The following is a 27,716-nucleotide window of genomic DNA, read 5'->3' as shown; positions in this document are numbered from 1 at the left end:
GCTGATTTTTAAAATATTGGACTTTTCGGCCAAATGCGCCCCCAGATGCTACCGGAGAACTAACAGACCGGATATGCTCCCGGATAGATTGACAATACGTGGATGTCCTGTTAAAATGTCTTGTCACGCACAAACCATTTCTAAAATACCGCTCTCTAGGTCTATAAATTGAGAAGCTTACATTACCAAGCTCCTTTTTCTCCGATCGCTCCTGAGAACGACAAGATGTCTGCTAATATCATCAGTGACGGTGCGTTTTCACAAACTTCTTATTGAATTATACTATTTATGTTTAGGCCTAAATGAAATTAAATTATCGTTCATACAGACTTTTCTGCAGAGAGTCTCGTCCCGAAAAGCCAGGATCAAGGTAAGCCGTATTCATGATTCTTATAAGCGTTAAATGAGGATGTTTTTTTTTTAAAAAACGTAACGAATGGCTTAATCTTTATATATTTTTTTTCTTAGAATTGTACATCCGAGCAGAATCGGAAAACTGTAAGGATCTTTTTAAAAATGATTATATATTCGCATAAAGTGAGAGCTTTTGCGCATGAGCAGTGCCAACCTTTTGTATCTGTACGAGAGAGGCCGCGAGGGATCTTTTGTGCGCATGAGCAATTGTATCCCTTTGTGCACAGTTAATGAAGGGGCCATGTGTTTGAGGGTAATTACGTTTGTTTTTATTTATTTTTTTTTTGTTTTTATTAGAGGGCAATATTCCAATGGAGTCTCCGATTCAATATGCTGAAGTAGGTAAGAATATTTATTTTAAAAATACTCTGTTTACAACGTGGGAGCGTGTGCGCGATCTTGGGTGTGCGAGCTCGGGGTTTTTTCATTCATGGCGCTAAAGTCCGGGGGCCTCATGTATAACACCGTGCGTAGAACTCACACTATAACATGGCGTAAGCACAAAAGCGGGATTGCGCGTACGCACAGAAAAATCCAGATGCAGGAATCTGTGCGCTGCGCTGTGCGCTCAGTGCGCACGCATACTTTCACGTTCTTCCACTACATAAATCCCGATCAGCGTGAAAAGTAACGCACGTGCACGCGCCTTCTGTCCCGCCCCAACTCCTCCCAGAATTACGCCTCTTTGAATATGCAAATCAATATAAATAGCCTTCTGTGAAAAGACAATGGGAAAAGCACAGGGGAAAATATAAGAATTTCAGCGAATACCAAGTGGAGGCAAAGGAAAAACGTACTATTTGTTGGTTTAAACAGTGGGATAATCAACAAAAGAAAGTTGATCGAGTGACAGAGTGTCAGAAAAACACGAAAGATCAAATTCACAAAGTCGCACAGTGCCCGAAATAAAAAAGAAATCACATATCAAAGTCGCCGTGAAAAGGCAAGTCGTAGCCCACCGTCTGAGTGTCATATGAAAGCTTATTAGGGTACAGAGAAAAAATAGGCACACAGTGGGGAAAAAAGCACAAAATGTCAACTTTAATCTCGAAATTTCCACTTTAATCACGTAGTTTATTTTGCCATTAAAGTAGGACATCATAAACTTCATCTTAAAATCGTTTAATTTACTAGTTTATCAAGTAGCACGTTAAATGCTTTGTTCTGTGTTTGATCTTCTATGTGTGTGAATCGCTACGTGCTTCCGTTCTTTCTCTTTCTCCGACAGGACACAGAATCCATTTCATTCGAGATATTACAGCTCTCTAAATAATTAAAATACTGAGATGTATACGTGATATCATTTTCATGATGATAGGAATGAAAGCATGTTATTAAACATGGGAACACGGTGGCGCAGTGCTTGTTCATATCTCACGCAAGAGGCTTGCTGCGCCATGTGTGACCTTCGATGAAATAATTTATTACAGAAGTACTGTCTCTTTCAAACGTACTAACCTCCAATTCCTGTCCATACTTTTCTTTCTCCAATCGCCACACAATCAGCTCTGTAATAGACGTTAAGCCATTTGTAAGCTTAGAACGCCGATTCTTCAAAACTTTTAAGGAACATTGAAATATCTTCGTAGTACATGTTTAATTATTCTATTCGTCTATCCTTCCAGTGTCGCGTCAGCACCAGCAAGAATACAGCGCAAGGCAGGAGCTATCCTTGAACTAGCTATACGCTGCGGCACCGTGTCCTCACATGTTTAATTATTAGCAATACAGATTATTTAAATGAAGTTAAAGTTTTATCTGTATACTATAAGCAACATATTTTGCTGCATTTCATCTTAAAAATGATATTGTCATCATACGCGCTTTATAAAGTAGCGCAGGTTGTGCAATATTATAACTGTAGTGTAAGTTTACAGTGAGATGATTGTACTTATAAGTACAAACAGTTCTAGAAGGAGCACTTGATGGACTGATTGAGTGCGTTTAGAGTTCTTGGGATGAAACTGTTTCTGAAACGCGAGGTCCGTACAGGAAAGGCTTTGACGCTTTTTGCCGTGGTTGAGGTAGTGTGTACTTGAAACTGTATACTGATAATTCTCTTTCCGATCAGCTGCTGCTGTGATTCACACTCAGATACAGTGATATAAATACTCCGAGTGGTGCAGTGAGAGTAATATGAAAAAAGATGATCTGCTGTGACAACGCTTAATGGGAGCAGCTGAAAGAAGAACAAGATGCAGTGAGCGTAACAACGCTAAAGCAGTTCTGGTATTTGGAATACTATGGCTATTCCCTGGCCCATTATATTGCAGCAGGTTAATTACAATCAGATGCATTACACTAATAAACAATATGCAGTTAATTTCAGTGTATTTATAAAGCCCCGTCAGGAATGTGGAGCTAAGAAAGAAAGGGTGATCACACAGGAACAGTAGTTTGACCATTCTGTGGACCATTATATTGTTACAGGTTAATTACAATCAGATGCATTAAATTTATGAACGATATGCGGTTAATTTCAGTGTATTTGATAAAGCCGCCGCCGTGGATGTGCATCTAAGAAAGAGTAACCAGACAGGAACAGTAGCACTGCTTTGACGCTGGGTGCCGCCAGTCTGCACAACCAAGCGGAGAAATTGCAAGGTATGAGTTACCGTGGAAATGTGCGTGGCTTTACGCCAAGTTTAGGTTTTATACATCGCGATTTGAGCGTGGGGCGGCACGGTGGCGCAGTGGTAGCGCTGCTGCCTCGCAGTTAGGAGACCCGGGTTCGCTTCTCGGGTCCTCCCTGCGTGGAGTTTTCATGTTCTCCCCTGTGTCTGCGTGGGTTTCCTCCGGGCGCTCCGGTTTCCTCCCACAGTCCAAAGACATGCAGGTTAGGTGGATTGGCGATTCTAAATTGGCCCTAGTGTGTGCTTGTGTGTGTCCTGCAGTGGGTTGGCACCCTGCCCAGGATTGTTTCCTGCCTTTCACAAAAGTTTCAAGACTGACACAACAGTTTCTGTTGTCTCTCAGAGCGCAGCAGCTTTGCCGTGCCTCACAGACCTGAGTTCAATTCAAAGTGTTACTTTTTTTTTTTCTTTTTAACCTCAAATGGACACAAAATTTATAAATTGGTATGCACTGTCAGTTAATGAGATCGTTATATTTTCATGTGGGATGCTCCTTTTCAAATATTTTTTTAACAATTGAGACTGCAATTAACATGAACAACTGTCCTTATAACTGTTATTTTTAAAATCCATAACACACAGACAGACAGAGCACTGAGTAATAGAGAGACAGACAGACAGGCAGAGATATATACAGTAAATAAACATGTACTGAAAGAAAAAAAAAAAGATCAACATGTGTGTTGTTCCTGCAGCCCAGAATGAGCTCACGCGCACTAACATCACCCCTCACCTGATCTGACTCTCTAAGTAACAGCACAAGTACAGACGCAAACCAAGTGCATGTGTGTACTGTATAATATTAACAAAAAGAGCAGCTTACTACTGAAAACGGCAAATATAGGAGTGCGTGGGAATCGAACCCTGGACTCTTGATTACACTTGGTTTAACACGAACTGGCAGGGGTCGGAGGAAGGGAACTTGCAGACATCAAGTTGGTAGTTGAGAAATCGGTCTAAAATAGTTGGCTCTCTGAAACTGCTTCTCAGAATGTCCTTCTTGTCTCACGCTATGTGATAATCAGGAAACAGGGAGCTGATGCCGTTGTCCGGGTTCACATTCCGTGCCTTTGGCTGGACACCGAAAAGTCCAGTATTTTTTTTAAAAAGTCACCTTTGTAAGCCGTTGATTTCTTTTAGCCTCTGCATGCCACATGGTAAGGCAATTTTTCACACTGATCCCCCGAATGATCTGACAGGGGTTTAAAGATCACGATCCGGCCTGATCCAGGGGACCCAACAGTTGCCTCTGAGCTGTGAATCGCTCCCAAAGGTTTTGGTTTTGCCAAAGAGTGTTTTAAAACGCATTTCTCTATCCCCAGAGGTCCAATCTGTTTAAGGCAATCTAACTTGGATGGAACAGGGCTTTTTTAAGATATACAAAATATACACCCTGCCCAGGATTGGTTCCTGCCTTGTGCCCTGTGTTGGCTGGGATTGGCTGAGTTAACCCTTCTTTTTTGACAGATTCTACCGATTTTTGCTGTCCTGAATTAACCCTTCTTTTTCACCTGATTTTTGCTGTCCTGAATTAACCCTTTTTTTTTAACCAATTTTAGCTGTGACCCTGTAGTTAGGATTCAGCGGGTTGGAAAATGGATGGATGGATGGACATCCAAGGGGGCGGCATGGTGGCGCAGTGTGTAGCGCTGCTGCCTCGCAGCTTGGGAGACCTGGGGACCTGGGTTCGCTTCCCGGGTCCTCCCAGCATGGAGTTTGCATGTTCTCCCCGTGTCTGCGTGGGTTTCCTCCGGGCGCTCCGGTTTCCTCCCACAGTCCAAAGACATGCAGGTTAGGTGGATTGGCGATTCTAAATTGGCCCTAGTGTGTGCTTGGTGTGTGTGTGTGTTTGTGTGTGTCCTGCGGTGGGTTGGCACCCTGCCCGGGATTGGTTCCTGCCTTGTGCCCTGTGTTGGCTGGGATTGGCTCCAGCAGACCCCCGTGACCCTGTGTTCGGATTCAGCGGGTTGGATAATGGATGGATGGATACATCCAAGGCTTGATTTTTATATGTCTGAAACGTTCTTTAAAAGGGTCCTGTTGCATATTATTTAACTGTGTGTGTGTGTGATTTTACAGGGCTTATATTGAACTAGTTATCTCATATTTTACACGTTATCATTAAAGCCTTTTACCTCTCGTGGGGGGGTTACGCACATTTGTTGGTCTATTCTTCTAAAAACCAACATACACATGGGGTCCCCCCCCCCCCAACCAATAGGCGTAGCCAGGGCCATCTTAACAGCATCATAGGCCCCCCACCATAGGCAAAGCAGTGTGCTGGGGCCCCTGTTTTGATAGCAAAACAGAAACATGCATAGGCATCAGAAATACTGTGGGCCCCCACAGCCAGTGCCCATTGTGCCCATACATTAAGATGGCCCTGGACGCGGCTAACCTTTTTCCATAGAATTGAGTTCCTATTGTCCATGGCCCCCTAGCAGGACGCCACACCGAGCCTCCACTCCCTCTTTCTGCCACTCCTTGGTGTTACCCGAGCGGGTAGCCGGCCGAGTTGCCCTCTTCGGCCCCCTGAACGTCTGCATTATGCTCCTCCGAGGGGCTCTGTCCACCCGGCTGCTGGCACCCTGGTGTCTCACATTCCTTTCTGTTCACCGTGAGATGTCTCTTCAGCTGTTGTACTTCCTTTGAGCTCAACTTGCTTCCTCAGGAAGCTGCGGCACCACAGGGGCTACTATGGACTGGTCGGACATTCCCAGCAGTTTGCTGCACACATCAATAGACCTGGGAGTCTCCTTAGGGGTATAAATGTAATGAATTATTATTATTAGGGGGTCCCTTCATGTCCAGCACCACCGTATTGTCAGACCAGTCCAGTTTGTTGACCCCCAGATCCCTGTAGCTCTGCACCACTTCCTTGTCCTCCCCCTGAATGGTGACTGGTGGTCTCCGAGGCTTGGTGGGCTTCCTCACCCTAACCTGGTGTGAGTGACATGTCTGCATTCCAAAGACCTGTGTGGAAGGAGAATGGCCAGCCTTCTGTATGCCCGCCTGCCCAGTCTGTAAGCAGTTGGCGTGCCATTCATAGCTTTACTTGTGTGCCTAAAGCTGCTGCTGCTGCTGAAATGTTACCCTGTGATGGTCAAAATGGGCTCAGAAAATGGATGGGAGGATGAAATGTTTGACACCCTACCCCTCTCGGAGGGACCCCACTGATGATGACTCCCCTTCCACCCCATTCTCCCCTTATCTGTACCAGTTAACCAACTTGATATCCAGTATTGTAGCCTTTGGCACCTTTTGACCCAGCAAACAAACTGACTTTGGGCCAGGGTGGGCCAACATATTGGTCCCATGCGGGCAGCCAACAATGGCCCCGAAACACTGGACCAGTGTGGGCAAACAGACGGTGGGCCCAAATTTGGTGATGAACCTGAAAACCGCGCCATACCTTACAAGTCCATCCACACATTTTACCAAAGTGGGCAAAGTAGTGCGCTGGGACCCCTGATTTGACAGCAAAACTGAAACATACAAAGGCATCTGAAACATCGTGGACCCTCCCTATGCTCCTGAGCCATCCCAGCCAGTGCCCATACATTAAGACGGCCCCTGATACCCGCTTATCCACTGGCAGCCTATCCCAGCAAGCATTGGGCACAGGCACAAAAGCCTGCTCCCTATCCCCCCAGCCAGTTTGACTAACATGATGTCCGATGGTAATGCCAGTTTTGTGTGGTATAAAGGGATCTGACCATTAGTGCTGTGAGACCCCTGGAACACCCCAACGGGCGCTCGATAGCTCCCCAACTGTGCTAAGTGCTGTATTGGAATTGGTTGTCCTCTGCCAGCTCAACTACAAGTTTGCAGGCTCACCGCAGATTACAGGGCCATGTTGTCAGCATCATAGACCCCCCAAGGCAAAATAGTGCACTGGGACCCCCTTTGACAGCAAAACTGAAGCATACAAAGGCATCAGAAACATCCTGGACTCCTGTGTTCCTGGGACCCCCCAGCCAATGCCCATACATTAAGATGGCCCCTGATACCCGCTTATCCACTGGACGCCTATCCCAGCAAGCATTGGGCACAGGCAGGAACAATGCCTGGATGTCTTGCAACCCCCCCTTACACACTCACAGAGCAAAGGGGGGCCGATTTAGAACTACCGGTCCACCTAATCTGCATGATTCCGGACTTTGGGAGGACCCCAAGAAAAGCCAACATGGATAACAAGGGGACCACCACATGCATGATTGGTGTGTGATGAGCTGCTCCCTGTCATCGAGGGGCTCTGAGAAGAGACTGTCATGTCGTTCCCAGAGCTGCCTTATATAGCGCCTTACCTGGTGGGTGATGAGCGGGCACACCACCTAAGGCGTAAGAAACTCTGAGAACTGGCACCCTTCTGGCTCCTGTGCCACTGCCTGCCGCTCCAGCTTGTTTAAGGTCCTCAGGTCCCCATTTGCTGCCTTCCAGTTCTTTTGAGGTGTCTGGGGATCAGGGGGGAGTCCGACACACGCCTGTCAGAAGACCCCCCAGTCCTTAGATGTCCCTCGGCGATTGTCGTCCTCGTCTGAAGGCCCGCCGTGAATGCTGATGGATCACAAGTGTGTCAGACGAACGAGTTCATTAAAATCAAACCCCCTTTACGAGACCCCCCACCCCTCCCCCAATCAAGCTGTCATCACACAAGTCCTCTATTTTATTTTCTCCCTCCCCCTTTATTAAATAACTCTCAATTACTGTCAACCTTCTGTCATGTTTTGGCTGGCAGCCTCATAATCCCGCTCACTGGCCCGGAAGGATGCCAACAGCTGCCTGGAATGTGACGGAAGAGCCCTGGGGGTCCCGTGGAGTTAGTGTTCAGTGGGGTCTTGTTCTGCCTCTCTGATTCGCGCTGTCATCTTCAAAGCCTGCAGCTCGGGCCTTGCATGCAGCCCGTATTTATTTATTTCCTTCTTTATTTATTCTGTCATCTCCAAGTGCAAACGATTCCTGGCACATCCGCCTTGAAAAGGCCACCGTGCATGTAAGATGGCACCTCAGGCTGGGCACGAGACAATACGCTGCCCTTTGTAACAATAGCTTTAAAAGTGTCATCCCACATGTGGGGGTGGGGCCGGAGATGAGTGCAACATGTGGGGGTGGGGCCGGAGATGAGTGCAGTCGATGCAAGAATTGGGTGGGCGGCATCCTAGCAGGTGGACCACCTCATCAAGATGGTAGTTCATTAAAGAGGGGGACCCGTTGCAAGGAAATGTTGAGATCTCTTAGGCTGTTAATGGGATTACCTCACTTGTCACTGCTGTTACTCTCTACACTGGGGCTTCTCATCCTCTTGTATTGGCGTACCACCCCCCCACCCTAAAATACCAGCATTTTTTTTTCTGTCTTAAATTATTGAGCACTGAAAGGCTATTTGGGGAAACAAACTCAGATTTCTTTATCCAGCCAAAAATAGTGTATCTGGGGGTTAAACCAAATTATTACAGACTAGCTCTGTTAACCCAAATCCTAACCCCCACCCCCTCCCCACCCAAGTTCAAAGACGGGCAGAAATCTCAAAAATCAACGTGGACCTTTTAATTAATGATTGCAGTGCACCACCTATGGGAATGTATTGCATTCCAACAGATGGCACATCACTAATATTTGTAATAAAATAGAAATGTTTGTGATGCACCATCTGTTAGAATGAAAAATTGCAATGCATATGTTTCTGTTATATGCCATTTGGCATGGGATTCATAAAGGGAGTGTTAACAATTGTGATGCGCCATCTGTTGGAATGACAAGTGCAATGCATATATCTCTGATTATATGCCATTTCTTATGGGATTCATAAAAGCAGTGTTAATGTTTGTGTCACACCATCTGTTGAAATTAAAAATGCAACACATATATCTTTGTTGTATGTAATTTGCTGTTGGATTCGTTAAAGCAGTGCTAATATTTGTGATGTGCTATCTGTTGGAATGACATATACAATACATGTGCCTTTGATGTATGCCATTTGGTATGGGATGAGTAAAAGTAGTGCTTATGTTTGTGATTTACCATCTGTTAGAATGAAAATTGCAATGCATTTTATTAGTATAAATGTTTGTGATGTGCCATCTGTTGGAATGACAAATACAATGCATATATCCCTGTTATATGCCATTTGTTATTGGATATATATAAAGTCAGTGTTAATATTTGTGATGCACCATCTGTTGGAATGACAAATGCACTACATATGTCTTTGTTATGGGCAGCACGGTGGCGCAGTGGGTAGCGCTGCTGCCTCGCAGTTGGGAGATCTGGGGACCTGGGTTCGATTCCCGGGTCCTCCCTGCGTGGAGTTTGCATGTTCTCCCCGTGTCTGCGTGGGTTTCCTCCGGGCGCTCCGGTTTCCTCCCACATTCCAAAGACATGCAGGTTAGGTGGATTGGCGATTCTAAATTGGCCTTAGTGTGTGCTTGGTGTGTGGGTGTGTTTGTGTGTGTCCTGCGGTGGGTTGGCACCCTGCCCAGGATTGTTTCCTGCCTTGTGCCCTGTGTTGGCTGGGATTGGCTCCAGCAGACCCCCGTGACCCTGTGTTCGGATTCAGCGGGTTGGAAAATGGATGGATGGGTGGATGTCTTTGTTATATGTCATTTGGTATGGGATTTGTAAAAGCAGTGCTAGTGTTTGTGATGTTCCATTTGTTGGAATGACATATACAATACATATGTCTTTGTTATATGTCATTTGCTACGGAATTCATTAAAGCGGGTGGCACGGTGGCGCAGTGGTAGCGCTGCTGCCTCACAGTTAGGAGGCCCGGGTTCGCTTCCCGGGTCCTCCCTGAGTGGAGTTTGCATGTTCTCCCCATGTCTGTGTGGGTTTCCCCCACAGTCCAAAGACATGCAGTTTAGGTGGATTGGCGATTCTAAATTGGCCGTAGTGTGTGGGTGTGTTTGTGTGTGTCCTGCGGTTGGTTGGTACCCTGCCCGGGATTGGTTTCTGCCTTGTGCCCTGTGTTGGCTGGGATTGGCTCCAGCAGACCCCCGTGACCCTGTGTTCAGATTCAGTGGGTTGGAAAATGGATGGATTGGTGGATGAATTCATTAAAGCAGTGCTAACATTTGTGACATGCCATCTGTTGGAATGGCAAATGCAATACATATGACTTTGATATATTCCGTTTGGTAGTGTTAATGTTTGTGATGCACCATCTGTTGGAATGACAGTGACATAACAGCTGGACACAAAGATGCAGAATCTGGAGAAGGGTAACACATAGCTGTCCACTGATGGTCTCCATCCAATCTGACAGAGCTTGAGGATCTGCAGAGAGGAATGGCAGAAAATCCATCAGGTGTGTGAAGCTTATCACGTCAGACCAAAGGAGACTCCAGGCTGGAACTGCTGTTAAAGGGGCTTCCACTAAGCATTGTGTGAAGGGTCTGAATACTCCAGACAAGGGGACATGTCAGGTTTTTATTTTTAATACATTTGCAAACATTTCCAAAGTCTTGGTTTCATGTGGTCATTCTGGGGTACTGAGTGCTGTATGATGAGGGGGAAAAAAAAAAACTGAAATGATTTTATCACAACATAGCAAGATATGGAAAAGTGAAGGAGTCGGAGGTCTTTCTGAAGGCACAGTAGATAGGCAGATAGATATAATTGAAAGGCACTATATAATAGATAGATAGAAAGGTAAACTTGAAAGGCACTATATAATAGCTAGGGTACTATATCAGAGATAAATGAAAATGATAATATAACAAACAGGCAGACAGATATCAAAGGCACTATATAGTACATACATTTTTTTAAATAATCTATTCAATTATAAAGATAAAAACCCCACAAAACATTTAATATATACAATTAATAGGCACTAAAAAACGCCCCCTCCAACCTGAAGGTGTTTTCTTATTTTTTTCAAACGAGCTCTCACACTCCTCCCCCTTTTGCCCCGCCCACATATCTTCTGCTAGTCATACATCACACACACTCCTTTCTCTCTCCAACTTCATCGCGGCTCCCACTCAATACATAAAAATTCAGACAAATGTGTGTTAGATTAGAGTTCATGTAACCACAAGCCACTGTTCCCACATTACACCCCTCCTATTCTGCATATAAATTTGCAAGATTCCGTGAAATATTCAGAAATACAACAATTTGATGGTTAAAAAACATTAATCATAGCATGAAAAGAGAATAATAACACCTCCCCCCACATTTTAACACCAATTCACCAGTTTACCAGCACATTGCCCCCCTCAGTAGGACACAACGCCTGTCTAACTGCTCATATTTCAGTAAACTTTTTGACATCATTAATCAGTTTATAATACTTTAGTGCAAGTTTCAGTCTGCTCTTTACAAGCACTTTAAATATTAGCATTACATCAGTCGCCATGAGGCTTTGTTAGTGGATATAGTAGATATAATTATAATATCTATAATAGAGAGAGAGATAGAACTGAAAGGCACTATATAATTGATAGATAGATAGAACTGAAAGGCACTATATAATTGATAGATAGATAGATAGATATGAAAGGCACTATATGATAGATAGAACTGAAAGGCACTATATAATTGATAGATAGATAGATATGAAAGGCACTATATGATAGATAGAGATAGATAGAACTGAAAGGCACTGTATAATTGATAGAACTGAAAGGCACTATATAATTGATAGATAGATGTGAAAGGCACTATACAAAAGATAGATAGATGGATGTGAAAGGCACTATATACTAGATAGATAGATAGATAGAACTGAAAGGCACTATATAATTGATAGATAGATAGAACTGAAAGGCACTATATAATTGATATAACTGAAAGGCACTATATAATTGATAGATAGACAGATGGATGTGAAATGCACTATATACTAGATAGATAGAACTGAAAGGCACTATATAATAGATAGACCGATCCTCCATTGGGCTCAGGTGTGCCCCCCGGCCCATTGCTGCAGGTCTGCTCAGCTCAGGGTCCATCCATTTATTAGACGGATCTCAAACTGGTTGGTCTGTTTAAGTTTTTCTTGTTCTTGCACTTCCAGGCTGGCACAGAGAGACTGTGGTTTAGGTTGTGTCCTCACCAGTCCAGTGTCCTTAATTTCAATCTCCATGACCCATCATTGTCCTTTTGGAGTCTGCCCCATGGTCCCATGACTCTGGATGTGCCAGTTTCCCGCCGACATCCCAAATGACGTGCCAGGCAGGCTAAATGGAGATTTCAGATGGACTTCCTTGAGTGAGTGAACCCTGTGATAAATTGGCACCCTTAGTTATTATTATTTATTATTTGGCTGATGCCTTTTGATCGGAGGTGATTTACAACATTTGAGATTCAATTGGTTATGTCCCGTTAGGGCACAGGCAGGTGAAGTCACTTGCTCGGGGTCACAGAGTACCCATGGCAGGATTTGAATGCCCAGCACAGCACCACACTGCCTGCCTATTTGTCATACTGCTGGGATGTACTGCGACTCCTCGCCACCCTGGATAAGAGTAAACAGGGTGCTATTTATATTTTCTGATATAACTGTCATCCCTCCATTTTGTGAACACTCCATCCTCCCATAATCAATTAAACATAAAATCAATAGAGGGGTTCAGGGTCCTAGGTGGGATGCGAGCCCACTGCTGTTCCTCACACAGGGCCATTTCTAATATGTTGCGGTACATTTTTGGGATGTGGAAGTGAGGAGAGAGTGCAGACTTGGCATAAACAGGGCAGCTGGCCATCCCGGTGATGTGAGGCTCTCCATTGTGCCACTGTGCTGCCCATGCCAAACCCAAATTTAGGGACAATGAGAGCTCTGCTTGAATTTGGAATTTTCCTCCTACACTGTGCCTTTTGCTGTTCAGACAGGCTGCAATGCCCTGAGGTCCCAAGCCAGAAAGAAAAAGAGATTCATAGATGACTGAGATGCAAGAGGTTTAGTGTAAAACCAAAAGCCACATACTGCAGAGGCAGACATTTGCCAATAAAGGTACCAGGCGCATGAAGACCCCCTGGCGTTAGCAGAGTGGAGACGATGCCGGCAGCATTCCCTTCCCCCATCCAAGCCCCTCACCCACTACACTGTATCTGACGATGTCGAGGTGGAGCCCCGTAGGGTAAGGAGCGCGCCATCCTCTCCACGCATACAGAATCTTTCAAGCGTTGTAATCCTCGCTCTCGGCCTTTTCCTGTGCTGGATAAATGAGGAGTGACTTTTCTGGGACATTTCCAGAGAGAACGTTCTCCTCCATTTCAAGGCCTTGCTAGGCCTAGCTGGAGACTCCTCACCCACCGCCAGCTTTGACTTTCTAATTAACGAACTTCATGTAAGATAACAGTCATGGCAACGCATGGCACTGGAAATGAGGGACCCCAAAAATGGTCACGAATTGGATGATTGCTCTGGAATTCTTCCACGCACCCATTTCATTTCAGTCCATCACAGGCTCGCAGGGTGTGAACCCCAAAATAAAACCTGGATGGGATGCCAGCCCAGTCGATGCCCCAAATCTGCCAGTTCTTCCTAGTGTGGAGTCTGCCCATCTCAACATGTCTTTGTGGGTTTTCTCCAGTTATCCCGGATTTCCACTCACTGTGTGTGTGTGTGTGTGTGTGTGTGTGTGACAGTAGACATTCCAGGCTGTTCTGCTGTGCATGTATACAGGTGGGCGGCCTATCAGGCTCTGGTGCCCCGTCCCCACCCACAAAACTCAAGGGGTATTACACAGGCCACACCCCTTTCCCCAACACACACAATACATACAGGAAAAGGTACTTTAGAAACATTCATACAAATAAATAATACAACATTAAACAATAGACACAAAAAACACAACTGTGAACACCGGCCAGGGGTGAAAATGCAGACTGAAACATGACAGGCGGTCCATTTCAAGTGTGTGAGGGGCTTTGGGGACTGTCACTTGTTTTGTATTGTTCTGTTTTTTTTTGGCTTTGGATTGTGTTTTTGCGATTTGTTTGCCTAGTATCTTCCTTGCTGACCATCTCCTTTTTGGCCTTGTGTTCTCCACAGATCTTCATGCACTTGCTGAGCATTTTGGTGATAATAAATCAGATTTCGTATCTAGCCAGGGTTTTCGATGGGATTTCCCCCTCATTTTTGGAACAGACACCTAGTTATAGCAGTTTTTGGCCTTTTTGCTTGGTCGTTTGATCGCTCTTTGGATCCCTGGATTGTCTTATTGTTGTGGACAACTCCATTGTGCCTTTTGTGCTCTACGGAGCTTCATTCTTCTTGATGAGCATTTTTGTGATAATAAGGTTTTTATTTTATTTTATAAAGATTCTGTGTTTGCCCTTTTATGGTAAACATCTAGTGGACATTTTTGGGACTCTCAAGTCATAACAGTGACAACCTGGTGACCACTTTACTTTTCTCATGCTAGACAGCATATAACACAAGCAAGTAAATGTACTGCATTTGTCATTCCAACAGATGACACATCACAAACATTAGCACTGCTTTTACAAATCCCCTACCAAATGGCATATAACAGAGGCAAATATATTGCACTTGTCATTCCAACAGGCGGCACGGTGGTGCAGTGTGTAGCGCTGCTGCCTCGCAGTTGGGAGACCTGGGGACCTGGGTTCGCTTTCCGGGTCCTCCCTGCGTGGAGTTTGCATGTTCTCCCCGTGTCTGCGTGGGTTTCCTCCGGGTGCTCCGGTTTCCTCCCACATTCCAAAGACATGCAGGTTAGGTGGATTGGCGATTCTAAATTGGCCCTAGTGTGTGCTTGGTGTGTGGGTGGGTGTGTTTGTGTGTGTCCTGCGGTGGGTTGGCACCCTGCCCGGGATTGGTTCCTGCCTTGTGCCCTGTGTTGGCTGGGATTGGCTCCAGCAGACCCCCGTGACCCTGTGTTCGGATTCAGCGGGTTGGAAAATGGATGGATGGATGGATGTCATTCCAACAGATGATGCATCACAAACATTTGTAGCAGTGCATTTTATTACTGCAAATGCTTGTGATGCACCATCAGTTGGAATTACAAATTCACTGCATTTTGTTATTGCATACATTACAGAATACATTCCAACATATGTTGCACTGTAAACATAAATTCTGATGGCTTTGGTAACTATTTAGATTTCAGCTAGTCCACCTGAATTAAAAGGACAAGTATCTGCATGTCCATCTGGTTGCTATTTATCTGTTATCCAACATGTGGCGCATTGGAAACATCATCACTGCTTTTACAAATCTCATACCAAATGGCTTGTCAGAGACATATGCATTATATTTTCCTTTCCAACAGACAGTGCATCACAAATATTAAACACTGCTTTTATGAATGGTGTTGTGTATTTGTATGTTCAGTAACAAGTTAAATTTATATTGATGTTGATTGACATTCCTGTTAATTTCCAGTAGAAAGTTAGTGGGTGGGATTTTAGAAGGAAAAAGGACGTCCTTAAAAAAGGTATTTGGGTCTTTTTCAGAGAGAACCTAATGAGAAAACTGACACGTCTTACACTTTTTACAGTAAAAGCTTCATTATCAACGTCTGTGTGGCTTGCCAGAGTGTTTTAAAGCACCTTTCTCTTTTCCCCAGAATGACTGCACGTAGAAGACTTTCTAACATTTAAACACTTGCTTCCACAATAGGCTTCCTTAGGGCCCGCCGATCTATGTGTGTGAAGTACTTTTTATATAAATTATACATCCGAGGATAGCTTTTGGCACGGTGGTGCAGTGGGTAGCGCTGCTACCTCGCAGTTGGAAGACCTGAGGACCTGTGGTTCGCTTCCCAGGTCCTCCCTGTGTGGAGTTTGCATGTTCTCCCCGTGTCTGCGTGGGTTTCCTCCCACAGTCCAAAGACATGCAGGTTAGGTGGATTGGCGATTCTAAATTGGCCCTAGTGTGTGCTTGGTGTGTGTGTTTGTGTGTGTCCTGCGGTGGGTTGGCACCCTGCACAGGATTGGTTCCTGCCTTGTGCCCTGTGTTGGCTGGGATTGGCTCCAGCAGACCCCCGTGACCCTGTGTTCGAATTCAGCGGGTTGGACAATGGATGGATGGATGGAAATTCACATGATGCCAAACTAGTTATCTCATGTTTTACTTAGATAAGTGAAACATACTCCGTGCGTCTCATGGACCGACGAGAAACGCGCTCCATTCACTTTGGGATTATCAGAGTACACTTGTAACATTTAGAAATCTAAATGCAATGTGCAACCTTAGGGTCGCTGATTATTTAAAATGTGAGTGTGATTTTTTTTAAATCCCTTAACTTGTTCTCTGAGATGCAGCGTGCGAGCAAACTTAGTGCGCACCCTCGACGCCTGGGGTTGGAGGAGGTGTGATTTACGCGCAGGGACTGTCAGTTTGGATCTAACGGGCGCGCTCAGAGGCTGTCGGCTCCGCAGTCTCTGTACAGACAGAGAGCTGGCAACTCGTATTTCGAACTCCCCTGCGTGTATACTTGGAGCTCCGACCCCTGGGCCTCACGCAGGAGCAGGCAAGACCCAGAGACTCATGCCTGCTAACAGCGTGGACGGCTTGTCAAAGCAGAGAATGTCTGGGAGCTTGACTTAGATAAAATAAAAAACAGTTTACAAGTGGTAAAGCAAAGGATAGATATTTTAAATCATAGATAGATACAGGAGTTCTTGCCAAAACAGTAGAGGCAGGCAGCTCTGCCCCTTGAAACGCTTGTGCGTGTGTCTTCGAGAGAAGTGGGCCTCCAACAGGTGTGTAACAGGCCGGGACTTGTCTTCGGGAGAAGGGGGGTTGCTCTTGACAGTTTCTGGGGGCAAACAGATGGTTGGGCGGAGGTTCAAGGAGGGGGCGGATATCCGTCAAGTCTTCTCTTGACAGAAAGGAGAACCAATCGGGTGGTTAAGGGGCGGGTTCAAGGATGGGTAAACAGGTGTAGGGGTAGGACGCATCCTTCAAATTCACCAATTAGGTGTAGGGGGGCGGGACTTCCGGTCCAACTGTCCAAATGGGTCACGACTTCCGGTCCAACCGTCCAAAGGGGGCAGGGCTTAAAGGTCATAAATCATTTTGACAAAGTCCATGCATGTAACTACTCATATGCATTGCATTTTCCATTCCAACACACAGCGCATCACAAACACTAGCACTGCTTTTATGAACACCCTTCCAACAGAGACATATGCATTGCATTTTCCATTCCAACAGATGGCACATCTGCAATATTATCACTGCTTTTACAAAACTCATACCAAACAGCATATCAGATACCTATGCATTGCATTTTCTATTCCAACAGATGGCACATCTGCAATATTATCACTGCTTTTACAAAACTCATACCAAACGGCATATCAGATACCTATGCATTGCATTTTCTATTCCAACAGATGGCACATCTGCAATATTATCACTGCTTTTACAAAACTCATACCAAATGGCATATCAGATACCTATGCATTGCATTTTCCATTCCAACAGACAGCGCCTCACAAACACTAGCACTGCTTTTATGAATACCCTACCAACAGAGACATATGCATTGCATTTTCCATTCCAACAGATGGCACATCAGCAATATTAGCACTGCTTTTACAAAACTCATACCAAACAGCATATCAGATACCTATGCATTGCATTTTCCATTCCAACAGACAGCGCCTCGCAAACACTAGCACTGCTTTTATGAATACCATTAAAAACAGAGACATATGCATTGCATTTGCCATTCCAACAGATGGCACATCGGCAATATTAGCACTGCTTTTACAAAACTCATACCAAACGGCATATCAGATACCTATGCATTGCATTTTCCATTCTAACAGACAGCGCCTCACAAACACTAGCACTGCTTTTATGAATACCATTAAAAACCGAGACACATGCATTGGATTTTCCATTCCAACAGATGGCACATCTGCAATATTATCACTGCTTTTACAAAACTCATACCAAACAGCATATCAGATACCTATGCATTGCATTTTCCATTCCAACAGACAGCTCATCACAAACGCTAGCACTGCTTTTATGAATACCATACCAAAAGAGACATATGCATTGCATTTTCCATTCCAACAGATGGCACATCTGCAATATTATCACTGCTTTTACAAAACTCATACCAAACAGCATATCAGATACCTATGCATTGCATTTTCTATTCCAACAGATGGCACATCTGCAATATTATCACTGCTTTTACAAAACTCATACCAAACAGCATATCAGATACCTATGCATTGCATTTTCCATTCCAACAGACAGCTCATCACAAACGCTAGCACTGCTTTTATGAATACCATACCAAAAGAGACATATGCATTGCATTTTCCATTCCAACAGATGGCACATCTGCAATATTATCACTGCTTTTACAAAACTCATACCAAACAGCATATCAGATACCTATGCATTGCATTTTCTATTCCAACAGATGGCACATCTGCAATATTATCACTGCTTTTACAAAACTCATACCAAACGGCATATCAGATACCTATGCATTGCATTTTCCATTCCAACAGACAGCGCCTCACAAACACTAGCACTGCTTTTATGAATACCCTACCAACAGAGACATATGCATTGCATTTTCCATTCCAACAGATGGCACATCAGCAATATTAGCACTGCTTTTACAAAACTCATACCAAACGGCATATCAGATACCTATGCATTGCATTTTCCATTCCAACAGACAGCGCCTCGCAAACACTAGCACTGCTTTTATGAATACCATTAAAAACAGAGACATATGCATTGCATTTGCCATTCCAACAGATGGCACATCGGCAATATTAGCACTGCTTTTACAAAACTCATACCAAACAGCATATCAGATACCTATGCATTGCATTTTCCATTCCAACAGACAGCTCATCACAAACGCTAGCACTGCTTTTATGAATACCATTAAAAACAGAGACATATGCATTGCATTTTCCATTCCAACAGATGGCACATCTGCAATATTATCACTGCTTTTACAAAACTCATACCAAACAGCATATCAGATACCTATGCATTGCATTTTCTATTCCAACAGATGGCACATCTGCAATATTATCACTGCTTTTACAAAACTCATACCAAACGGCATATCAGATACCTATGCATTGCATTTTCCATTCCAACAGACAGCGCCTCACAAACACTAGCAGTGCTTTTATGAATTCCCTTCCAACAGAGACATATGCATTGCATTTTCCATTCCAACAGACAGCGCCTCACAAACACTGGCACTGCTTTTATGAATACCATTAAAAACAGAGACATATGCATTGCATTTGCCATTCCAACAGATGGCACATCGGCAATATTAGCACTGCTTTTACAAAACTCATACCAAATGGCATATCAGATACCTATGCATTGCATTTTCCATTCCAACAGACAGCGCCTCACAAACACTAGCACTGCTTTTATGAATACCATTAAAAACCGAGACACATGCATTGGATTTTCCATTCCAACAGATGGCACATCTGCAAAATTATCACTGCTTTTACAAAACTCATACCAAACGACATATCAGATACCTATGCATTGCATTTTCCATTCCAACAGACAGCGCATCACAAACGCTAGCACTGCTTTTATGAATACCATACCAAAAGAGACATATGCATTGCATTTTCTATTCCAACAGACAGCGCATCACAAACACTAGCATTGCTTTTATGAATACCCTACCAACAGAGACATATGCATTGCATTTTCCATTTCAACAGATGGCACATTGGCAATATTATCACTGCTTTTACAAAACTCATACCAAGCGGCATATCGGATAACTATGCATTGCATTTTCCATTCCAACAGACAGTGCATCACAAACACTAGCACTGCTTTTATGAATACCATTAAAAACAGAGACATATGCATTGCATTTGCCATTCCAACAGAGGGCACATCAGCAATATTAGCACTGCTTTTACAAATTTCAAGCTGCTGCATGCTCATGTCTCAGTTTGTAGAGAAAGAGAGAGCAACAATGTTCCTGCTGCTTGAACCTAGCAGGCCCTGTGTCTGCACCCCGACCGGCCCATCCTCCACTGAGAAAACAGATGCTTGTTTTGTGGTTTTTCACTTTTGAAAGTGAAGGATTTTAGGTATTGCATGTAAAGCACGAGATAACTAGTTCGATATAAGCCTTTTAAAAATCACAGAGAGGTAAATAGTACACAGCAATTCCCTTTTAAATCACGTTTGATACGTATAAAAAATCTATCTATTTATTTAAATCAACCCCTTTTCTATCAAATACACCACATTTTAAATTATACCGCTCTTTATATCTAACATTTATGGAACATTTTCCAAATGGTTTATTCTTGCAGAATTAGCCTTATATTGCTTTTTCATTCAGAGACAAGAAGACTTAATATCTTTCCCGCGCAACACGAAAAGTAGGCCTATCTTATGTTAAGCAATCACAGCTGCTCAAACATTATGTCAAATACTCTATGGAAGACTAGCTTTTATTTTGTTGATCCATGTAATTAGATATGATGCAAGAAGAGGTTTACACATATCAGTCTTTAAGTTCATATCTTCCTGTTGTAAATGTAACGCTGTCGTAAAACTGGTCAAAGGACACACTGCTGCTAAAGAAATCACTCACCTTGTTATAAATTCTGCTTTAAAAAAAATTACCGCTCTTTTAGCGTTCAGCCGGACACTGATTTATTACATTACTGCCCGCTTAAAACAGGTCAAAGGGCACACATTTGCTAAAAGAAATCACTGTCTTTATTATGCTTTCAAAAAATACCGCTCTTTTCGGTATATATAAGTAAGCGTTCAGACCTGTCCGTTACACAGATTGCCGTTAATACTCAAAGATGTCTCGGAAGCTCACAGAAAGACAAAACGGTGCGTCTTCAATACCTTATATAGAACAATGTTTTCTATTTATTTATTTTTTATGGATAGGACTAAATGAAATATAATTATTGTTAATACAGGCTATTCTCCCGAGAGTCCCGGCACGGCATATTATTGATTATTATACGCGTCAAACGAGTATGCTTTTAAAAAAATGTATTGCTGAATCCTTATATTTTATCCTTAGATCAAAATGTCCAAGCTGATTCTACGATCAATCCCTCGGAAAGCGGTAAGTCATTTTTTTTTTAATTATACCTGTTTAAACGAGAGGGGCTGGGGATTTAAAATCCAAAATGCCGTTGATAATAGGTTACCGTTAATTATTATGTTCAGTACCATCTCTCTGTGTGTAGGCGCGTGAGCGCGCTCGTGGGTGTATAACATAAGTTGTAGCATTTTATATTTTCTTCTATCTATCTATTTACGTGTATGATGATTAATATACAAATACAATGTTCATATTACTGAAGCAAGCAATATTATTTTTTTCAGTTACCGAAACGAGCATTCCAATCAATTAGTTTTTGTCTCGGGCGGCACGGTGGCGCAGTGGGTAGCGCAGCATGGAGTTTGCATGTGTCTGCCTGGGTTTCCTCCGGGTAGTCCAAAGACATGCAGGTTAGGTGCATTGGCGATTCTAAATTGTCCCTAGTGTGTGCTTGGTGTGTGTGTGTGTGTGTGTGTGTGGCGCCCTGCCCGGTTTTTGTCTCCTGCCTTGCGCCCTGTATTGGCTGGGATTGGCTCCAGCAGATCCCCGTGACCCTGTAGATAGGAAATAGCAGGTTGGATAATGGATGGATAGTTTTTGTCTCGACCAGGCTGTCTGTTTTTATTTACGTCTTTACTTGAAAAACGTTTTTATCCATCTCGATGTAGGGATTGCACATGCGTTTTGTTAAAGAGTACTTTGTATGCAAAGCGTAAGCGAACGTCTGTGGAAAGTGTTTCGGATAGTTACAAATAGCAGATAATGTGCAAGAGTCTGTCTATCAATCATAAAAATATAATGTTTATATTTATATGCTTCTATCTAGCCATCTGAACTGCTCATGAAATATGGTGACGAGGATTAAAATGTGCAGGGGATTAATTAAGTGCATGAACGGAGTGTGGGGTTATTTGTGTATATGGACGGTTGTAAAATGGAAAATTTGTTGTGACACATTAATAAAGGTTGTTTTAAAAACGAAAATTTATCTACACTGAAAAAAGGGAAATGGCAGGTTGTTACATTTCCTTTATATTACATGTATTGTTTATGTTCCACTTTTGAACATAACTCGATCATGTTTAATTTATTAAGTCTTGTGGGATCTGCAATATACTAATTTCAGTCATTTAGGTAGAAGTCAAAATACAGTAGTTATGTTTAGTCCTCACCGGAAATTAATAAGAGCACCAAGCGCAGTCTCCGTCAGCAGAGGTTGGGTAACGTAGTGGTAAAGTCACGTGACTTTCAAAGCAGCAAAAGGCTGTGGGTTAGATAGATAGATAGATAGATCTTTATTGTCATTGTCACTTTTACAAAGGAACAACGAAATTGGTTAAGAGCAAAAGTTAAGTGAAATAAAAGTTAAAATAAATAAAAACACACACACACACAACGAGAAATATTCAGATATTCATTTAAAATACTTAATCACACAGACTATAACGTTACTCCGTTTTGCGTTTTTTGCATTCTCTTTTAATGTTTTATTAAAGCATCAGAATTTAAAAGCTTTTTAAAAACAAATAAATATTTAAATTAAGGTCAAAATTGAAATCCTTTTTTTTTTTTTTTTTTTTTTTTTTTTAGCACCACTCTATACTTTTATTTGTATTGAACGGGTATGAATAGTGCGGCACAGTGGCGCAGCGGTATAGCGCTACTGCCTCGCAGTCCGGAGACCCGGGTTCGCTTTCTGCCTCCTCCCTGCGTGGCGTTGTTTTATTGACATGAGCCATGTTTATTTAACATGATTAATTTAACAAAGAATGAAACAGTTTATTTCATTTTATATAAAAATATGTTGTTTCAGAATATAATAATTTAGTGCATTAAGCATAATTCAATTACTTTTGATAAAAACAGTTTTATTATGTGTAACCGATGTACATATATTTTTTTTTTATTTTAATCTGACGCCATTGTTTTCAGTGTATCATATAAATTGATGTTGCATGCCATTTATTTGTGTATGCACTGAAAAAGCATAACCTCCATTCAACTTAAAATAATTAAGGTAATGATTCACACTTAATATTTTCAATCTGGATCAATGCAATTCTTTTTATCTTATTGAACCCACAATTTTTAGTTGAGGCAAATCATTTAGAGTGATTGGGTGCAATTCGTTTGTTTTATACTGAAGTTAATCTGTTTTTTTAAGTTGTTACAATTTAAAATGGTTTATTGGTCATAACCTGTTTTTATGCTATTACAGATATTATGTACATAACACATTCCAATGCTGTGCTTTTTGCACATTTTTTTAGAATCTAGTGCAAATACACAAGCATTTTGCAGTGTAAATCTTAAATATGCAACAAAAAAATTCTTAAATGTTTCTACAGCTTTCTTGAAAGTATGTTTTATTACGAGTTCTTATACTTAAAATTAACAGTTGACAAACAGGGTTGCTTACCAGAAATCCTCCGTTATAAAAGTCTACTGCTGAAAATGACCAGACCAGAGCCACGTCCACTCCACTTGGGAAAGTTCTCTTGTTTTTTGGCAGTTGGAAAGTTCGACCGGAACAATATACAAACGGCCCCTCGCACACAGCTAACGAACACCCTAAAATATTAGGTTAACTGAAATAGGATTTTTATGTTTATTCCCTCCACCATAACTTACTTTGATTGAGATCTGAAATCAAATATTTCATTCTACAACACTAAATAACTAATCTTAAGTTGCTTGAAAGAGAAAATTTACGTTGAATGAACAACATGGGCAGCACGGTGGCGCAGTGGGTAGCGCGGCTGCCTCGCAGTTAGGAGACCTGAGCTTTGCTTCCCAGGTCCTCCCTGCGTGGAGTTTGCATGTTCTCCCCGTGTCTGCGTGGGTTTCCTCCCACAGTCCTAAGACATGCCGGTTAGGTGCATTGGCGATCCTAAATTGAAGAGCTCAGTTCCAAAATCAGCTAAGTACAAAAGATACATTTTGGAGATAAATAGGGAAATCTGAGTCCGTAAGCAGATTTTGAAACTAAATCCCTAAAACTATAGCGCTACACTGTTGCAGTTAGCAGGTTTTGAAGCTCAAACATATTTTCAGCACATGAAAAGTCACAATCACGTGTTCACTAAATTTTACCAAAAGGTGTAATTAGCAGATTTTGGAACTCACATCTTCAATTGTCCCTAGAGTGTGTGTGTGTGTGTGCCCTGTGGTGGGCTGGCACCCTGCCTGGGGTTTGTTCCCTGCCTTGTGCCCTGTGTTGGCTGGGATTGGCTCCAGCAGACCCCCGTGACCCTGTGTTCGGATTCAGTGGGTTGGAAAATGGATGGATGGATGAGCAACATGGGCAGCACGGTGGCGCAGTGGGTAGCGCTGCTGCCTTGCAGTTAGGAGACCTGAGGTTTGCTTCCCAGGTCCTCCCTGCATGGAGTTTGCATGTTCTCCCCGTGTCTGCATGGGTTTCCTCCCACAGTCCAAAGACATGCAGGTTAGGTGCATTGGCGATCCTAAATTGTCCCTAGTGTGTGTGTGTGTGCACCCTGCCTGGGGTTTGTTTCCTGCTTTGTGCCCTGTGTTGGCTGGGATTGGCTCCAGACCCCTGTGACCGTGTAGTTAGGATACAGTGAGTTGGATAATGGATGGATGGACAACATTGTAGCGGTCCGGTGCCGCTAAGATTCACACCGTCACGGTGATTTATTTATTTTTTTATAGTGGATGCCAGGGACGTTCCCAGCCTTGGCTCGACCCGCACACACTCACAAACAGAGATAAAAATACAGCACACTGGGGAATAACAACAGTTAAAGAATGTAATGCAATTAAATCATATAAATGAAACCAATAATACCGCCCCAGAACCCCTACGGCGATATTACATCAAACATATAAACACAAACAACTCCACACAGCAAAGTCAATGGAAACAACACCGGATGAAATGAAAGATGACGACAGTGAGTCCAGAGATCTGCACGCTGCAAGGGAATGAAAACCAGTCCTACCAGTAGCCACTGTAAGGGTGAAGATGAATGGATAGTTCAGGAGCGCTTCCAATGAATCCATAAACAATCCTCAGGACAAATACAATCCAGGACACAAAACTAATTACGGCTTAAACAACAGAAGGCAGTCTGACAGGTAAACGGAACACAAAATACAACAACAAAACACACTTTTTTTTTTCCTTTGACCACCTTTGACCCCAACAGCCCCTGCAGGGACTGCTGGGAGATGTAGTTCTCACTAATAGCTGCCCTGCTACAACATCAATGTTATACTGTTGTCAGTGATGTACCGTTGCAGTGACATCCAGCCAGAGCTGCTATAAGACTCACGGTGGTGAGAGGGTTACCCTTGAAATGAATATCAGATCATTTTGTTTGAGCTTCTGTGTCCACTGGAAGGGGAAATGTTGTTTTAAAGAGCGCATGCATTTTGTTTTCTAGGCGACAAACCTTTCCAATCTGAAACAGCTTCTCAAATGGCTTCCTCTGATCTGTCCAATCGCAGTAAGTGCCATTTTAGGTTTCAGTTTATTGAAGAAACATATAGGTTTCTATATACGCCGGATTTTGTGAAAAGATGTCTTTAACTGAGAAGGCTAAACTTTATTTCCAGATCCCAGTCCAACGGGTGTTTTAGCGCAAGTGCAGGACAGGATAATACAGGTATCAATCTACCAAAGCCAGCAGAACCCACAGGCCGTGCAATCACCGCCACCCCCTGGGAGCAGCCTTCAGCCTTCTCCTCTGCCATCTGATGCCAGCCTTCGTTCATCCCTCCTGCAATCCCGTTTGCCATCGATGCCTTACTCCAACTACGGGCCTCAGCGAAGAGATCATCGTTCACCCCAATATTCCCTTCCTCAGGGCAACGAGAGGAGTTGCCAAGAACAGCAGAGGACACAGTTGGCCGTGGAACTTCGCTGCTTACTGGATGAATTTGTAGAATTAGAGCATCCTGTGTACGATTCCATACCCAACATGAGTTTACATTTGATAAATATGTATGCTTTTTATAGGAGACTGATCCAAGGTTAAAGGATAGGTTTTATATTCCTTTTTTCATTAAAATAACATTGACTGGAAATTGTTGTATTCTGTGTTCTTAACTGCAACCTCTGATTAAATTTAGGTCATGCCTGGAAACAGGTCTAGCGGCCGTGAACAGCCTGGAGGGGCTAAAGGTAGGTGAAAACCGGAGACTATTAAAAGATAGTCGTTAGATAAAATGTAAATAATATAAAATTAAATTAAATAATAGTCGATAGACTATTAAAAGACGTCTGATAACCTCGAAGATTCTATAAGGCCCCCCCCCTAAAACCTCCACGCCGTCGCGATCTCCTCAAATCTTTCAAGCACCATCCCCAGTTACACAAACCGGTCAACAATTTTGACATCATTAATAATTTGCTCCAGGTTCTAAATTAGGTAAAATAAAAAAACGCCTAAGAGGTCCGCCATCGACCGCATCCTGGCACATGGAGCGCAAACGCGAATATCGGCAGAGTTTCTTTTTTTGTTCTTTAATTCACCTTATACAATTTCTTGTATTAGGAATTTGTTCTGTTTTCGCATACCCCTTGGGGTCAGAGCGCAGGGTCAGCCATTGTACAGCGCCCCTGGAGCAATTACAGGTTAAGGGCCTTGCTCAAGGGCCCAGCAGAGTAGTTTCTTTGCAGCCTTTGTCGATTTTCACAAAGTGTTCGACTGCCCTGTGGGACATCCTGAGGGTTCGCGGGATCCCCTCGAAGGTTGTGGGATATCATGGCCGGCCTGTACACTGGGACTGTGAGTGCTGTGCAGAGTGGAGGCAGACCCTCTGCGTTTTCCTACTTGATTCTGGGGGTCTGTCAGTGATGTATTCTACTCTGTTCAATGTTTGTATGGACTGGGTGTTGGGTGGGGTCTGTTGGTGAAGAAAGATTCACAGATCTTGACTTTGCTGACGATGCTGTGATCTTCACAGAGTCCATGGGGACTCTGATCAGGGCGCTCGAGAGACTGAGTGTCTGGGCCTGCGAGTGTCCTGATAAAAACCAACAGCCAGGCCTTTAATGACCTCTTGGGCACGGCCATCAGAAGTGTGTCTGTCTGCGGAGAGAGTGTCGACCTCGTCATTGAGAGGTTTACTGACCTTGGCAGTGACATTAATGTGACTCTTCCTATGAAGTCAGTAGACGGATTGGGAGAGCATAGGGGGTCATGAGGTCACAGGAAAGGGGTGTGTGGCACTCCCGATATCTGTGCAAAAGGATGAAGGTCACAGTCTTTAGAGTCCTGGTGCTTCCTGTCTGTGAGAAATGGACGCTATCCAGTGACCTGAGATGAAGACTGGATTCCTTTGGTACTGTGTCTCTCCGGAAAATCCTTGGGTACCACTGGTTTGACTTTGTGTTGCTCGTGGACATGACATTCATGTCTCTGATGAAGTCAGTAGACAGATTGGGAGAGCATGCTGGGTCATGAGGTCACTTTAAAGGGGTGTGTGGTGCTCCTGGTATCTGCAAAAGGATGAATGTCCAAGTCTTTAGAGTCCTGGTGCTTCCTGTCTTGCTATATGGTTGTGAGACATGGACTCTATCCAGTGACCTGAGATGAAGACTGGACTCCTTCACGTGTGTCTCTTCAGAGAGTCCTTGGGTACCACTGGTTTGACTTTGTGTTGCTCATGGAGT

At 43.4% G+C, this 27,716-nt stretch overlaps 2 protein-coding genes across 3 annotated transcripts in view; both read left to right on the top strand.

Moving 5' to 3' along the window:
* The window catches only part of inka2 (inka box actin regulator 2), a 361,375-nt gene that overhangs the window by 276,877 nt on the left and 56,782 nt on the right, over nucleotides 1-27,716 (top strand). The gene's annotated exons all lie outside the window — the stretch shown is intronic.
* On the top strand, nucleotides 106-26,125 carry LOC114647738 (uncharacterized). Of its 2 annotated transcripts, XM_028796359.2 has the most exons (7): nucleotides 146-250; nucleotides 329-370; nucleotides 469-498; nucleotides 712-756; nucleotides 21,053-21,097; nucleotides 25,483-25,545; nucleotides 25,655-26,125. In XM_028796359.2, exons 4-7 carry the CDS (start codon nucleotides 726-728, stop codon nucleotides 26,074-26,076), a joined length of 561 nt encoding a protein of 186 aa, XP_028652192.1. In that variant the 5' UTR covers nucleotides 146-250; nucleotides 329-370; nucleotides 469-498; nucleotides 712-725; the 3' UTR covers nucleotides 26,077-26,125. The 2 variants fall into 2 exon arrangements, with proteins under 2 accessions (XP_028652190.1, XP_028652192.1); XM_028796357.2 differs by lacking the exon at nucleotides 469-498 and having other exon boundaries at nucleotides 106-250.

The sequence above is a fragment of the Erpetoichthys calabaricus genome, chromosome 3 (genome assembly GCF_900747795.2).
Source record: "Erpetoichthys calabaricus chromosome 3, fErpCal1.3, whole genome shotgun sequence".
Classification (NCBI taxonomy): domain Eukaryota; kingdom Metazoa; phylum Chordata; class Cladistia; order Polypteriformes; family Polypteridae; genus Erpetoichthys; species Erpetoichthys calabaricus.
This window is presented reverse-complemented; position numbering and strand designations above follow the sequence as displayed.

Excerpts from the sequence above, each read along its gene's own strand:
- LOC114647738 (XM_028796357.2), top strand. The coding sequence starts at position 226 with ATGTCTGCTAATATCATCAGTGACG. Across the intron at positions 371-711 it reads CCCGAAAAGCCAGGATCAAG|AGGGCAATATTCCAATGGAG; the intron begins GTAAGCCGTATT and ends TGTTTTTATTAG. Across the intron at positions 757-21,052 it reads GATTCAATATGCTGAAGTAG|ATCAAAATGTCCAAGCTGAT; the intron begins GTAAGAATATTT and ends TTTTATCCTTAG.